Genomic DNA, 14,321 nt, shown 5'->3' with positions numbered 1-14,321 from the left:
CACTTGAAGCGGGAAGGTTGAGGTTGGGCTATTGAATCAGTGACTGACTGACTGAATGAATGAATATTCTGCCTAGAACTCCAGACGCGGGGACTGAATGAGTGATTTCATCAGATCCCCCTGACAAGAGGTTTGGCAGGAGACAGGCCTGGTGGACAAAGGCCTGGGGGTTGGCACCTGCACAGCAGCTCCCCAGGTCCTCATGTCCTGGCTACCCACCGCCTCACAAGCTGGCCTTGGGCAGGCCAGCTCACACGTCAGTAAAGTCAAGGGCTTCCCCATTGGAAGAGAGGGGGCACCGTCGCCCCCTCTTACCGGGACAGCAAATGCCAAGGAACCAAGCAGACGCTGTTTTAGAGGATTTATTTTTTTAAGAAGGCCTGAGTGACACGGCAGGACAGGAGGGGAGGGGAAATCCCAGGATGCTTGGAGGCCCTATGCATGGACAGTGGGCAGGTTAACATCCAGGGAGGAGTTTTATTCCCCGTGTCTTGGACCTAAGCCCCATAGCCACCCCAGAAGATGGTATTCTCATTCTCAAGTGAGGCTCAGAGAAGTCCAATGGTCTCAGAATCCCAGAGCAATGAGCACCCTGCTGCACTGCCCAGGCCCCTTAGAAAGAAACAAGCACGTATAAAGTTTATTTCTTTTGCCTGGTGAATCTATGGTCCACAAGGAAGTGCAGATAAGCCCCAAATCCCTGCCACCTGAGAACAATCTCCACCCGAGGCTCTTTCATTCAGCTATGCCCCCACACACTCCCAGGGCCAGAAGATCTCCACCTTGTCCCCCTCCCACACAGTTCCCAAAATTCTTCCATTCATCCACTTGGCCTCTTAAGCATTTGCCCTCTTTCCTTACAGAAATATAGCCAGACCTTGTTAATACAAAGCCAAGGGCAGTCATTCACACCATAGTGAAAATTTGGTTACTGGTTTTTTGGGAAAAGAGAAGGGAAAGTGGGGGACTCTGAAGAGGTTGAAGGTTGGAGGAGCAGTTAAGACCAGAGGGAAACAAGAAGAGTAAAGAGACCCAAAACATAAGTAAAATGGGGAAGAGAGGTGAATCTGGGCAAATTTGAGGCTTCACAATTGACTCAGCTGGCTGCTTTCTAAATGAACTTGGGTCTCTGTATCGATGCGTGAGGGTCTTTCAGGGGTGGGGGCTGGGAGACGAACATTACTTTTATTGATACTGTAACTATTCATTGAGCCCTGATTCTGAGCCAGGCCCTGCACTCTGCGCTCTGTGTTAGAGGCCAGGAGACAAAGTAACTCAGGTGTGGGACCTCGGTCCAGCCAGTGGGACTGGAGGACAAGCCCCCAAGTCCTGAGAATTCTGGGCAGGCTGTGATCAGGGCTGTTAAGAGGGGGCAGAGGGTCAGGGGACATCTGAAAAATAAAACTGGTTGCTTGGGCTGAGCAATGCCTTGGAGGGCCGGGAAGGTTGGACACGCACAGGTGATGGGGAGACATCCTGGGCATCAGGAGTAGCTAGAGAAAGACCTGGAAGTGGATTGTACGGCGTGAGTTTGGAGAACAGGGAGCTGGAGTCCAACATGCGTAAAGGAAAGTGAAGCAGGGCGGGAGACAGGAGTGCCAGGCTCCCCAGTTTCACCTCAGCCTGGGGCGATGGGGAGCCAGGGAGTAACTGAGCAGGACTGTGGCCTCTCTGGCTATGGTGGGGCAGAGGATGGACTGGAGGGATAAGAGGGGAGATGAGTGACAGTTTGGAGGCTCGTCTGAGGGTGACAGCTTCAGGGACAGAGATGAAAGATGGCGGAGAGATTCGTTGGCACAGGTTTGTGCTGGAGGGCAGCTGTAATGGCCGGGAGGTGTGGCTCTGTGAGCCTTCCTGGAGGAGCCAAGGCCATGGTCGTCAGGGCAGGGCCCTCCCTCATTGGTCCAGTTTCTGGAGAATCTTCTTAACCCAGGGCATTCTGGGGTCAGCACAGATCTCCCGGTCCTTGACAGTTAGGAAGCTGGAAGGAGGAAGGAATAAGGGAGTATTAGCACGCAGCAAAGATGCCACATGCCTTTTCTGGAAGCTCAGGATTTATGAGTCACTTACTGTATGCAAAGATGCCCACCATACAGACTGGCTCAGCATTTATGGGGCACCCGCCCCGTGCAGGAGTACCTGCTGTGTGGAGTGGTTCAACATTTATTAGGCCCTTGCTGCATGTAAACACACTTCTGCAGGGGGAGCGGGGGAGAAGAAGCTAGGACTTCCTGGACTCTCAGTCCCTCAGCCCCAGGCTTAGGTGCCAGGTCAGGCCAGGGGAGAAAATGCCCAGGAGTCTCATGACCATTGCTGACATTGCCTTGGGGGAGAGAATATTGGGTAGTAGCCAAGAGCGTGAAATTTGCAGTCAGCTCATCGGGGTTAAAATCCTCGCTCCGCCATCGCTGTTTCCCCACCTGTACAATGGGGATGGTAACTGTGGTCCAACCTCATAGGATCTGAATGAAGATTAGATGAGTTTCTATAGGCTGAAGGGCTCAGAGCAATGCCCGGCAGAGAGTATTGCTCTGTAACTGCGCCGGGAGCTGGCCTGAACTTTTAACAATGATTCTCTTAATAAATCCTATGAGACTCTGTTATTCTACCCATTTCCTAGGTGAGGAAAGTGAGGCCCAAAAGGGTAAGCAGCTTGCCCGAGTGCCAGAGCTGGAAAGGTCTGATTCACTGTGCCCCTCTGGGGGCCCCAAGCACAGAGGAGAGAGGTAGGCACTGGCCCAAGATCACATGGCAATCGCGGGCTAAGTCTCCACCCTTGTCCAAGGTGTGGTAAGTACCAGGCCAGGAGGGCACCCTGCCTCAGCCATTGTTGGCAGAAGTGGACTTAAAGCTGGCTGGAAGTCAGGGACATCCCTGCAGCCTGACTCCCTTCCTGCCTCTCGAGAGCCTGTCACAGCGGCCTGGAAGCTCCACGCCCCCTTACTCCCCTGACCTGCCCCCACGCCACAGACAACCAATGAACAGAAAAAACAAAGAAGGCAGCAATGTTGATCTTGGCCATGTGGGCAGCTTGCCCTGGCTGCTGTGTGACACCCGGCAAGACTGAGCCCTCTCTGAACCTCCATCTCCCCGTCAAGACACATTGTTTCTAGGGTCCCTTCTGGCTCAAAATCCAATAATCTCGTGTGCTGTCTTTTACTGAGCATCTATTATACGCCAGGCACTGGGCATTTCCTACTACCGTGCCCTGTGCCGCCCAAGAGGTTCCATAACCTCTCCGTGCCCCTTGCCTCACCTGGTGAAAGGGGACCATAACAGTACCTACAACGTAGGGCTGTTTCAAGGATTAAATGAGTTCAAATTTATAAAGTGTTTAAGCAGTGCCTAGCATTTAGCAAGCACTCTTTACAGATTTGATAAATAAAAGTAAATGAAGGAGGGGGCCTGACTGGCTCAGTGGGTGGAGCGTGGGACTCTTGATCTCGGGTTTGTGAGTTTGAGCCCCACATTGGGTGTAGAGATTACTTAAAAGTCAAATCTTTAAAAAAAAAAAAAGCTAAATCTTTAAAAATAAATAAATAGATAGCTAGACAGATAAATAAATAAATGTGATCACTACTGTTATACTAATGGGGAAACTGAGGCTCAGCATTGAAGCAACACAAACCCACTTCGGCCCTCTTTGTTATTCACCCACAGACTCCTGTGAGCAATGGAAGTATGGAGGAGGAAGATAAGAAGATGACGGAGCCCAAAGGGGGTCCTGAGGCCCCAGGCCCAGACCCCCCCCCTCCGACCACTGAGTGGGTTGGCAGGCGGCAGTCTGGAGGGGCTGCCCAGGGACAAGCCGTGTCACCTGGCCAGTGGCAGGCGTGGGCCCGGGGTTCCAGGCCAAGGAGGAGGAGGCAAGACCTGGAGGGAAAGGGGCAAAGGAGAACAAAAACCTCAGGAGAAATCCCTGAACAGGGACGGTTCCAGCAGCACAGCCTCAGGCGAATCACTACTCCCTCTACCGCCCCCACCCACCTCGCACCTGTTCTTCCATCTGCAAAATGCAAAGGCTCGCAGTCCTCCTAGGAAGGCTACTCGGGTGACCGAGGTCACACCGGAATGCTCAGAGTCGCTCCTGGCCGCCTGGCCGTGGCACACACTCTCTGGCAGCTCTGTACTCTCCGGGGAAGAATGGGCTGCCTCAAATAACTCCCAGGGCGCCGGGGAGGATTCCAGATGCCTCGATGGGAGCATGGCTGCTGACTCAGAGGCTCGGGCCCGCCGCCGGGACCCCGCTCCCCGCGCTCCAGCTCCCGCTGCCCACGCGCACCCCAGCGCGTAGCCCCGCAACGGCGCCCGGCTCATTCAGCTCCGCGGCCTCGGCCCGCGCCGCCCGGCCCCCAGGACGGGCCCCATGGTCTTTGCTGAATGACCACAGGATTTCTCCAAGCCCGGCCGAGGGCCTCCAAGGATGAAGGCCCGTTGCACCCCTCTGAACCCTGGGTCTGCCCACTCCCACCTGCCCCCCCAGGCCCTGCCTCCCCAGCCCCACACTCACACCACGCCGGGCCGCCGGCACGAGTCCGAGGTCCAGTAGAAAAACTTCAGCATGCGCAGGGGCAGAGGGTGACGGAAGTATTCCCGGCAGCAGATGCTGTCCTCCACGTTGGCGCCGTAAGGACCTGTGTGGGGGGGGGCTCATTAGAATCACAAGCTGGGCACAGACAGGTCACACTTGGCCCCAACCTCCGAGCCAGCACTTCTGTTCTCATGTGGAAGGTTGGTGTCTGGAGGACTCTGGGCCCTCAGAGTCCCCACCAGCAGGGTCTCTGAGGAGCACGAAGGGCCGGGTGGGTCTGCCAGGGAGGGAGAGACTCGCAGGGACTGAGAATCAGTGAAGCGCTAGGCTTCTAGGTGGGACCCGAGACTCTGCCCAGGAGGGAGCCCCAGCTAGCCAAGGTGAGGCCCGTGGACCGGCACCGTCAACATGACCAGGAACTTGTCCAAACCGCTGGGCGCCCAGCCCCAGCCCCGCTGAGTCAGACGTGTGTTCAGATGAGTCCCGAGGCCATCCCAGAAGTCGGCTGCAGCTCACACCTACTCGAAGCTTCGTGGTGCACATGGGGCGGCTGAGGTCCAGAGAATGGGAGGTCTTGCCCAGAGTCACACAGCATGACTCTGGAGAGTCAGGATAAGGGCTCAGGCAGAGTCCAGTCGTGCAGACCTGGGTTCGAGTCCTGCTCTGCCCCGAGGCACCAGGCCATCCTGGGCAAGTCACACAGTATCTCTGAGGCCCACTTGCCTCCTCCGATCAAAGGGGTGATAATAGTACCAAATCGATGGAGCCTTTAGTGCAAGAAAAGCTCCCAGGAACCCCCAAAACTGAGTAATTATTGTTCCTAGCTTCCTGTCTCCCAGTCCAGTGCTCATGCCCCGACCCAACACAGGGCAGGAGGATTTACACTGCGATGGAGAAGAGAAGGTAGAGACTCCGTGCTGAGGGCAGGCTCGGGAGCAAACATGAGATGGCAGGAGAGCAGGACCAGCTTTCCAAGGGAATATCCCTTACCCCAGCTCCTGCCTTTTCCCACCCCACATGGCCCCCTTTGGCGGCTCCTTCTCCACACCCCAAGGGTCCTATGCTTGAGTTCTCTGGAGTAGAGGACTCAGGCCATGCCCCCCACAGTCCCCCAGCCCAGTTGAGACAGATCCTAGACTCTGAGCCTTTGAGACTACCCATTTCACAGATGTATAAACTGAGGCCCAGAGAAGCACCCTGACTAGCCCAGAGCCAGCAGCAAACGGGAGTCACCTGCCCTCAGTCCAGTGCTCCTCCTGCTTCATGAGGAAGACACCGCAGTGTCTGACCCTGGCCTTTGCAGGGAGTCCTCCCTCTCCCCAGCCTCACCTGCCTCAGTTGCTTGAAGTATCAGAGCAAGGAAGACAAGGGCAGCCAGGAGCGGAGTCTTCAGGCTGGCCATGCTGTTGTCCTTTGTGTCCCAGCTCAGGTGTCTGTAATCACCGGATGACAGGAAGGTCTGGTATTTAAACACTTGCTACACCCACAGGCCTCAGACGCTCTTAGTCACTGGTGGGCTCAGAATCTCTGACATTCACATTATGAAAGAAGAACTCCCGCTTCCTCCAAATAAAAGGAAATTCTCTGTGGCTGGGAACAGCTCAGAGGGGACCCCCACCCTGTCCTCCCCTCTGAGTCTCAAGAGACTTGCAAAATCCCCCGTGAGCTGGGCTTCTTAGAGGCCTGTGCTCCCCAGGGTCGACTGACTGGATGGCCTTCACCATGTCACTGGATGTCTCTGGGAATCAGTTTGCCCGTCTGGAAATGGGGGAGATGGTTTCACAGCCCTACCTGTTTACCTCAGTGGTTGTTCATAAGGCAGTGAGGATGTGGACAGGGACTGACCAGTCCTAAACCCTCACCTAGTAGCCTCGAAAATCTTCATCACCGATCTCTCTTCAAAAGGAGAGTCCTGAGAACCCGTTGGGCTGGTTTCTGTGCCCCCACCAGCATCTTCTATTGCTTCTCCCAAAATCCCAACTTGGGCCAATGCATGATCCCCTCAACAGTTGCAAAATGCTTCCACACACTTCCCTCCTGCCTGTTCTTCCTTCCCAGCTGTCTCCAGTCTCTTCCTCACCCACCCCCTTCTCAATCCCTCACCATATTCTGCTGACTCTACTTTCTACATTTCTCTTGGATCTTTCCCCTCCCTTCCACCCCCTTTGTCTCTGCCCAGTCCAGCCACCTCCACCCCAGGCTCCGACACTGGCCCTCGGTCCCCTTGCTCCACACCACAGCAGCCAGAGCGGCCCAGATTCAAGGCTGCACAGGCCTCTCTCCTGCTTCAGAGCCCTGCTGTGGCCCTTTGGCCTGGGGGCAGAGCCCAAGCTCCTAACTGTGGCCTTCAAGGCCTCCTTCCCAGACATGCTCCCTCCCACACTGGTCTCTCTCCTCTGAGGGGTCACGCCACACTCCTCACACTTCCTCAAAGAGCTCTGCAGCCCGTCCTTGGCCATCAATGCCCTTTCTACTTCTCTACCACATAAACTCTTACTCATGTATCAAGAGCCATTTGAAATGTCATCTTCTAGGTAAGCACACCCCCTCAGGACTTAAAAGTTCTGTGGGGTGACCTAGAACATGGCTCTGAGCAGACTATGTCAGGTTTTCTCTTTCTCAGGCCCCTTCCCAGAAGCCAAACTCCACGCTCCTGGAAGACAAGGGTCTGCTTATATCTGTCTTGGCATTCCCAGCGTCTACCAAGAGTGGGGTACACAGTGGGTGCTCAGAACACATCCAACGAAGGAGGAAACTGAGGCTCAGAGAATAAGGGGTTTGCCCAAGGTCACACAGCCGGTAAGTGACTGTGTCAGCCTAGAAATTCAGAACTCAGCTCTCCATTTGGAGAGGGCCCCATCCATCCATTTATTCATTTCTTTCAACAAATATTTATTGAGCCCTGTGGTAGACAAAATTATGGTCCCCCCAATGTGCCCACATCTTAATTCCTGAAATCTGTGAATATGTGACCTTACATGGTAACAAGGACTCTGCAGATGCATTTAAGTTAACGATTGTAAAATAGGGAGGTTGTCTGGGTTCTCCGGGTGAGCCCAATGTCCTCGTGGAGTCATTAGAAGAGCAGGTCAGACTCAGAGCAGGAGATGGAACAACAGAAGCAGAAGTCTGGGAGAGGCAGGACCATGAGCCCGGGACACACACACAGCCTCTGGAAGCCGGAAAAGGCAAGGAAAACAGATTCTCCTCTGGAGTTTGCAGAAGGAGCAGAGCCCTGTGGATGCCTCGATTTCAGTCCACTGAAACTGACTGAGGGCATCCGACTTCCTGAACTGTAAGACGGTCGGTTTGTGCTGCTCGAAGGCACGATGTTTGTGGTCATTTGTGACAGCAGCAAGAGGGAACTAATAGGAGCCCCCGTCATGTGCCAGGGACGGTGCCAGGATCTGGGACCTGACAGTGGACACATCCCTGCCAACGTAGATTTTACCCTGGGGGCTGACGATAAACAGGCAAATACGAAACAGGGCTATCGTGAGTGCCATGAAGAAAATCAAACAGAGGAAAAGAGACAGCGATGAGAGGGAAGCAGTTTGGGGTGGCCAGTAAAGGCCACTACGAGGAGGTGACATTCCAGCTGAAATGCACAAGACACCAAGGAGCCTGCCAGGGAGGACAAGGCAAGTGCGCAGGCCGGCACAGGGCAAGGGACGCCTGGGGGCCTCCGTCGGTTGAGCGTCAGACTCTTGATTTCAGCTCAGGTCACGATTGGGATCAAGCCCCACCTCAGGCTCAGCGCTCAGCACAGCCTGCTTGAGGATTCTCTCTCTCCCTCCCTCTCCCTCTGCCCCTCTGCCCGCTCATAGGCTCATGTTCTCTCTCTCTCAAATAAATAAATAAATCTTTAAAAAAAAAAAAAAAAGGCCCTGACAGGGTGGATGGCTGAGGCTGAGCCGCTGGGGCAGAGCCGCTGGGGGGCAGGGGGCGGCCAGGGGGCTCCAGTGAGCCTCCTGATGGACAGGCATCAGCAGCACACAGCATCACCTGGAAGCCCTCGTGTCGAGGGGCATTACCCAAAGCCAGTCACGGAAGGACAGGTACCTTGTGATTCCACTTCTGTGAGGGTCCTAGCAGTCAAATCCTAGGGACAGACAGCGGCTGGAGGGACGCAGGAATGGTTAGTGTTTAATGAGCCCGGAGTTCCAGTCTGGGAAGATGGGAAAGTTCTGGAGACGGATGTGGTGATAGGTGCAGAACAGCACAAATGTATTTAATGTCATTGAACTGGACTCTCAAAAATGGTTAAAATGGTACATTTTATGTTATATGTATATATGTTTTATCAGTTAAAAAAAAAAAAAAAGAATGGCTTGGGGCACCTGGGTGGTTCAGTCGGTGAAGCGTCTGCCTTCAGCTCAGGTCGTGAGCTCAAGGTCCTGGGATCCAGCCCCATGTCAGGCTCCCTGTTCGGTGGGGAGTCTGCTTCTCCCCCCTCCCTCTGCCCCTCCCACCCTCACTCATGCTCTCCCTCCCTCTTTCTCTCTCTCAAATAAATAGTCTTAGAAAAAAAAAAAAAAGAATGGCACAGTTGGGGGAGCGGGATCTCGGGGTTGTGAGTTCGAGCCCCACATTGGGTATAGAGATCACATACATACATACATACATAAATCTTTAAAAAAAAAAAAGAAAACAAAAACATACAGAAAAATGCTCCACATCGTATGTTGTCAGGGAAATGCAAATTAAAACAACAGTGAGGTACCACGATGTACCCACTGGAATGGCCAAAATCTGGAACACTGACAGCACCAAATGGTGGTGAGGATGTGGACTGAGAACACCAATTCGTTGTTGGTGGGGATGCAAAATGGTCCAGTCACTCGGGAATGCAGTTTGGCTGTTTCTTACAAAATGAAACATACTCTCAGCATAGGATCCAGTGATCACACTCCTTGGCAGTTCCCCAGAGAAGTTATTTATGTCTGCACAAAAGCCTATATTCATCTTCATAAATGCCAAAACTTAGAAGTAACCAAGATGTCCTTCAGTAGGGAGATGGGTAAACTGTGGCATATCGAGACAATGGAATATTCTTCAGTGCTAAAAAAGAAATGAGTTATAGTGAGTTATCAAGCCATGAATATTCACGGAGGAATCTTACATTTACTTAAATATGACTAAGTGACAGAAGCCAATTTAAAAAGGCTGCATAGTGTACGATTCCAACTCTATGACGTTCTGGAAAAGACAAAACCATGGATGCAGTAAAAAGATCAGTGTTCACCAGGGATTAGGAGGACGGAGAGATCAGGAGGCAGAGCACAGAGGACTTTTAGGGCAGTGGAAATATTCTGTATGATACCACAATGATGGATACGTGTCATGAGCACATTTTTGTCCAAACCCATAGAAAATACAAAGCCAAGAGGAAACCATAATGTAAACAACGTGATAAGGAGGTGTCAATGTAGGTTCACTAGTTGCAACAAACGGACCACTCTGGATGGGAATGTTGACAATGTGGGAGGCTATGCATGCGTGGGGGCAGAAGGTATATGGAAATTCCCTGTACCTTCCTCTTCGTTTTGCCGTGAACTTAAAACTGCTCTAAAAAATCAAAATCTTAAAAAAAAAAGAAAGAAAAGGCGTTACCCAGAATCTGATCAAGCTTCTAATCCTAACTTCCAGTTTATAAGGAATACAGAGGCTGGAGGAAGATGAATGACCCCATGAGAAGACAGACATCTCCGGAAGGTGGGAACTTCCAGACCTCCTACAAGATAACTATCCTAGGATCAACTAGGAGTCAATGTTGTTTTGAAAAAAAGTGGATAGGGACATTTAAGGTTAAAGAGATTTAAGAGACAGAATAGCCTGTTACGTGCAATATGTGGACTTTGAATCCTAGTTTTGGACCAACTGCTACAAGAGACCTTTTGGGGACAGATGGGGAGATTTAAATATTAGATGATATTAGGGCTTTATTGTTGAGCTTCTTAGGTGGAATAAAGACTTTAAGAACATGTAGGAGAACGCCCTTGTTCTTAAGAGATGCACACTAAAGCATTTAGGGGTGAAGGTCATGAGGACCTTACTTTTGAAGAGTTCATGTTCAGGGGAAATATATGTGTGTGCCTGTACATGTGTATATGCAGGTGTGTGTGTAGATGTGTGTGTATATGCACATGTATAGAAGTGTGTACGTGTGTATGCTTATATATGCATGTGTGTGCATTATACGTGGCTGTGTGTGTCTATGTCCTTGTACGTATACACTGATATCCCAGAGAGGGAACAGAGAGACAAAGGGAATGCAGCCAAATAGTAACAATGCTGCAGCTAGGTGGTAGATATGCTAGCCATCATTGAACTAAAAATTCCTGTGCATTTAGTGTTTCATAATAGGGGCACCTGAGTGGCTCAATCCGTGGGGCCTCCGACTCTTGATTTTGGCTCAGGTCATGATCTCAGGGTCGTGGGTGGAGCTTCGCTTAGCGGGGTATCTGCTTGAGATTCTTTCCCCCTCCCTCTGCCTCTCCCTCTCCTTTCCCTCTGCTCCTTGCCACCTCCTCCCCTGCCCCACACTCACAGGCCCATGTGCACACATGCTCTCTCTCTCTCTCTCTTTCTCTCAAATAAATAAGTAAATAAATAAATAAAATCTTAAAAAATGAAGTGTTTCATAATAAAAACATGAGGAAAAAAGAAGAAATATTTTTAAGTGTGGAAGTCATCCTGTGAAAAATTAGCTGTCATTGGAAAATTGCAAGTGACAGGCAGACAACTGGTCTGGTGGTTCTTCATCTGAACTCGGGGTTTTCTTACATGGGGCCCTCCAGGGCAGGGGGCCCTCCAGGGCAGAGGCCCCTCCATGGGTGGGCTCAGGGGCTCCCCCTGGAGAGCACCTGCGTCCCCAGGGACTGGGCAGGGCCCCAAGCCCTTCCTGCCAGCCTAGCCTCTGCCATCCCATCACCCCACTTCCCTGGGGCTTGGAAGCAGGATGAGCCACACAGGCAGCCAGCCAGCCTCTGCCCTCCAGGGCCCCTCGGTCTCCCTGGAGCAGGAGCAGAAGCAGGTATAGTGTTCGAGGAGCCCTGAATTCCCAGGTAGGACTCAGGGGACCAGTTTTCAAAGCAAGGAAAGGGGAGTTCCTCTCGGGGCTGAAGGTGGGAATCACCGGCGGTTGCCCACGGGGCCGTTTTCTCCCCTCCTAGCGGGCAGGTGATGCTGCCCCTATCCTTCTGAGCTTGCTCTGAAAAGCTCCCAGATCAAATCTGATCTTCCCCAAACTTCCTTTGTTTAAATTAATTTTTGTTTATTAAAAAATACATAAAAGTGGAAACAACTCAAAAGTCCACTGACAGATGAACAGATAAGAACAATGTGGGACACACACACAATGGAATATGATTCAGACTTAAAAAGGAAGGAAATCCTGATGCATGCTACATGGATGAAACTCCAGGACATCCTGCTCAGTGAAATAACCCAGACGCAAAAAGACAAATGCTGTATGATTCCACTTACAGGAGGCACATAGAGGGAGTCACGCTCATGGTGGGCCTGGTGGGGGACAGCGGCTGAGAACTGGGCTGTTTGATGGGACGGAGTTTCAGTTCGGGAAGATGAGAAAGTTCTGGAAGGGATGGTGGCGGCGGCACAGCAATGCGGATGTACTTAGTGCTACAGAGCTGTGCGCTTGAAATGGTTAAAATGGGAAATTTTATGTTAATGCGTATCTTACCTCAATAAAAATATACATAATTACATATAAATGAGTATTCAACCCATACGTAGTTTAGATCTCACTAGTCACCCCTGAGGCAGGAACAGGGCCGTGGGTGGGGGCAGGTGTTCAGAGGAGGGGAGGCTTCACTTCCCGCCAAATATCCTCTTGTATGGTTTGAAACTTTTTTCCAGTGCATGATGGACTTATTCAAAAAGATAACTTTTGTAATGTATGCAGCACAAGGGGTAGACTGAGAAGTAATTCTCCCACCTCTGACCACCACCCCTCTGTGTATCATTCTTTTCATCAGAGAAAAACAGGCTTAATGATTTCTTGTTTGTCCTTCAGAAACAGTGTAAGCATATGCAAGCACATATAGAAAGGTATTCCTTTGAAAGTAATGGGAGGCTGGGAGGGAGGGAGGACGGGAGGGCAGGAGGGCAGGCAGAATATAGTAAATACGATAATACTGTTCTGTACTCTGCTTTTTTCACCTTAAATGCATCTTGGAAGCAGTGGCCTGTAGTACACTTAGATTGGCCTCATGTTTTCCAGTGGCCGTGTGGTTTTCCACTGTACGGACACACCAAAATGTATAGAGCCAGTACCCTATTGATGGACATTTTGGGTTTTTCCAGTCTTTTTCATTTAAATTAAAAAAAAAAAAAAAAGAGGCCGAAATAACTTTCCTTGAGCAAACACACCAAGGGGAATGCATCTGGTGGATAAATTCCTAGAAGTAGATTGTCTGGGCTTTTGCTTCCAGGGAGATGCAAAGAGAAAGTCCCTGCCCCAGATAGCTGCCTCAGAGCTTCCCCTTTTCCGCCAAAGCAGGAAGGGGGGGTGTCCCAGGAGGGGGCTCCACATGGGGCTGTGGGGACTCACCAGGCCCCTGATTTGGAGCGGCAGTGAGCCCCACTCCACCCCGAAGCCTCCCGCAGGACACTCCGCCATGCCCACACTTGGCTGGGTGAGGGTCAGCACCCCGGCCTTCGCAGGAGCCGGAAGTCTGGGCACGTTTAATTGAGGACAGCGGGCTGGCAAGTCTGGGGGCTTTGGGCAAAGAGACTCGGTCAAAAGCCCAACCAAGGCGTGAGGTCTTTGAAGGTCCAGACCACCGCTTGGGCCAGACAAGCAGACTATGAGGGGAGCGGGAAATCCTGATATGGAGAGAGAAGGGTGAGGAGGAAGAAGCAAAAGACTTTGGGGCTAAGTGGCCACGATGACAACCTGTACGCCGGTGATGACGATGACGGCGATGATGCTGCCCAGTAGTACTTACTGAGAACCAGATGTACCGGGTCTCGGATTATAAGTTCACGATCTCCCCATCTCCCCATGGCAACACTTAGAAGGGGCCACCGTCAGCATCCCCATTTCTCAGATGTGGAAACTGAGAAGCTCGGATGAGGACTGGACAGTCCACAGGGGGTGAGGGGAGGGGATGGAATTGGCGCTCAGGTCTGACAGCAGAGCCCAGCGCACCCTAACCGCTCACCTTCTGCAGCCGGGGTCGATTAGGCACAGAGCACCAGGGAGAGTTCGAAGCCACGTGTGGAGCCCAGAACAGCCAGAGTTACCCTTGCCTGGTGCCTCAGATGAGGAACCAAGCCTCAGAGACCGGAAGCCATCTGCTGGGGCCACACTAGGGAGTCTGGATTGGATCCCAGCGTTTGTGTTTTTGTTTTTAAGATAGAATTCACATACTATAAAAAGTCACCCCTTTAAAGGGTATATAATTCAGTGGTTTTTTAAAAGATATTCACAAGGCGTGTAATCACCTTCACTATTTCATCCCAAAACATCTTCATCACCCCAGAAAGAAGCACTGAGCCCATCAGCACTCACCCTCCATGTCCCCCCTGTCCCCAGCCTCTGACAACCACGAATTTACTCTCTGTCTCTCTGAGTCTGCCTTTTGCGGGCATTTCACAGAAACGGAACCACGCAGCACGTGGCGTTTTGTGTCTGGCTTCTTTCGCCACCTGAGTTCTCAAGGTTCGCCAGTGCTGCAGCATGCATCAGTGCTCCGTTCTTGTTTCCGACTGAATGATATTTCCTTGTGGAGAGACCATATTCTGTTCGTCCATTCACCCATTA

The 14,321-nt window shown here is 51.8% G+C and overlaps 1 protein-coding gene across 1 annotated transcript; it reads right to left on the bottom strand.

The window, feature by feature from the left end:
* Positions 1-370: 370 nt before the first annotated feature.
* CCL22 (C-C motif chemokine ligand 22) lies at positions 371-13,763 on the bottom strand. The gene is made up of 4 exons (XM_034672308.1): positions 13,720-13,763; positions 5,861-5,964; positions 4,511-4,634; positions 371-1,981 (listed from the first exon to the last, which is right to left on the bottom strand). Exons 2-4 carry the CDS (start codon positions 5,931-5,933, stop codon positions 1,897-1,899), a joined length of 282 nt encoding a protein of 93 aa, XP_034528199.1. The 5' UTR covers positions 5,934-5,964; positions 13,720-13,763; the 3' UTR covers positions 371-1,896.
* Between the last annotated feature and the right edge of the window lie 558 nt (positions 13,764-14,321).

This window comes from Ailuropoda melanoleuca, chromosome 12 (assembly GCF_002007445.2).
Source record: "Ailuropoda melanoleuca isolate Jingjing chromosome 12, ASM200744v2, whole genome shotgun sequence".
NCBI classification, from domain to species: domain Eukaryota; kingdom Metazoa; phylum Chordata; class Mammalia; order Carnivora; family Ursidae; genus Ailuropoda; species Ailuropoda melanoleuca.
This window is presented reverse-complemented; position numbering and strand designations above follow the sequence as displayed.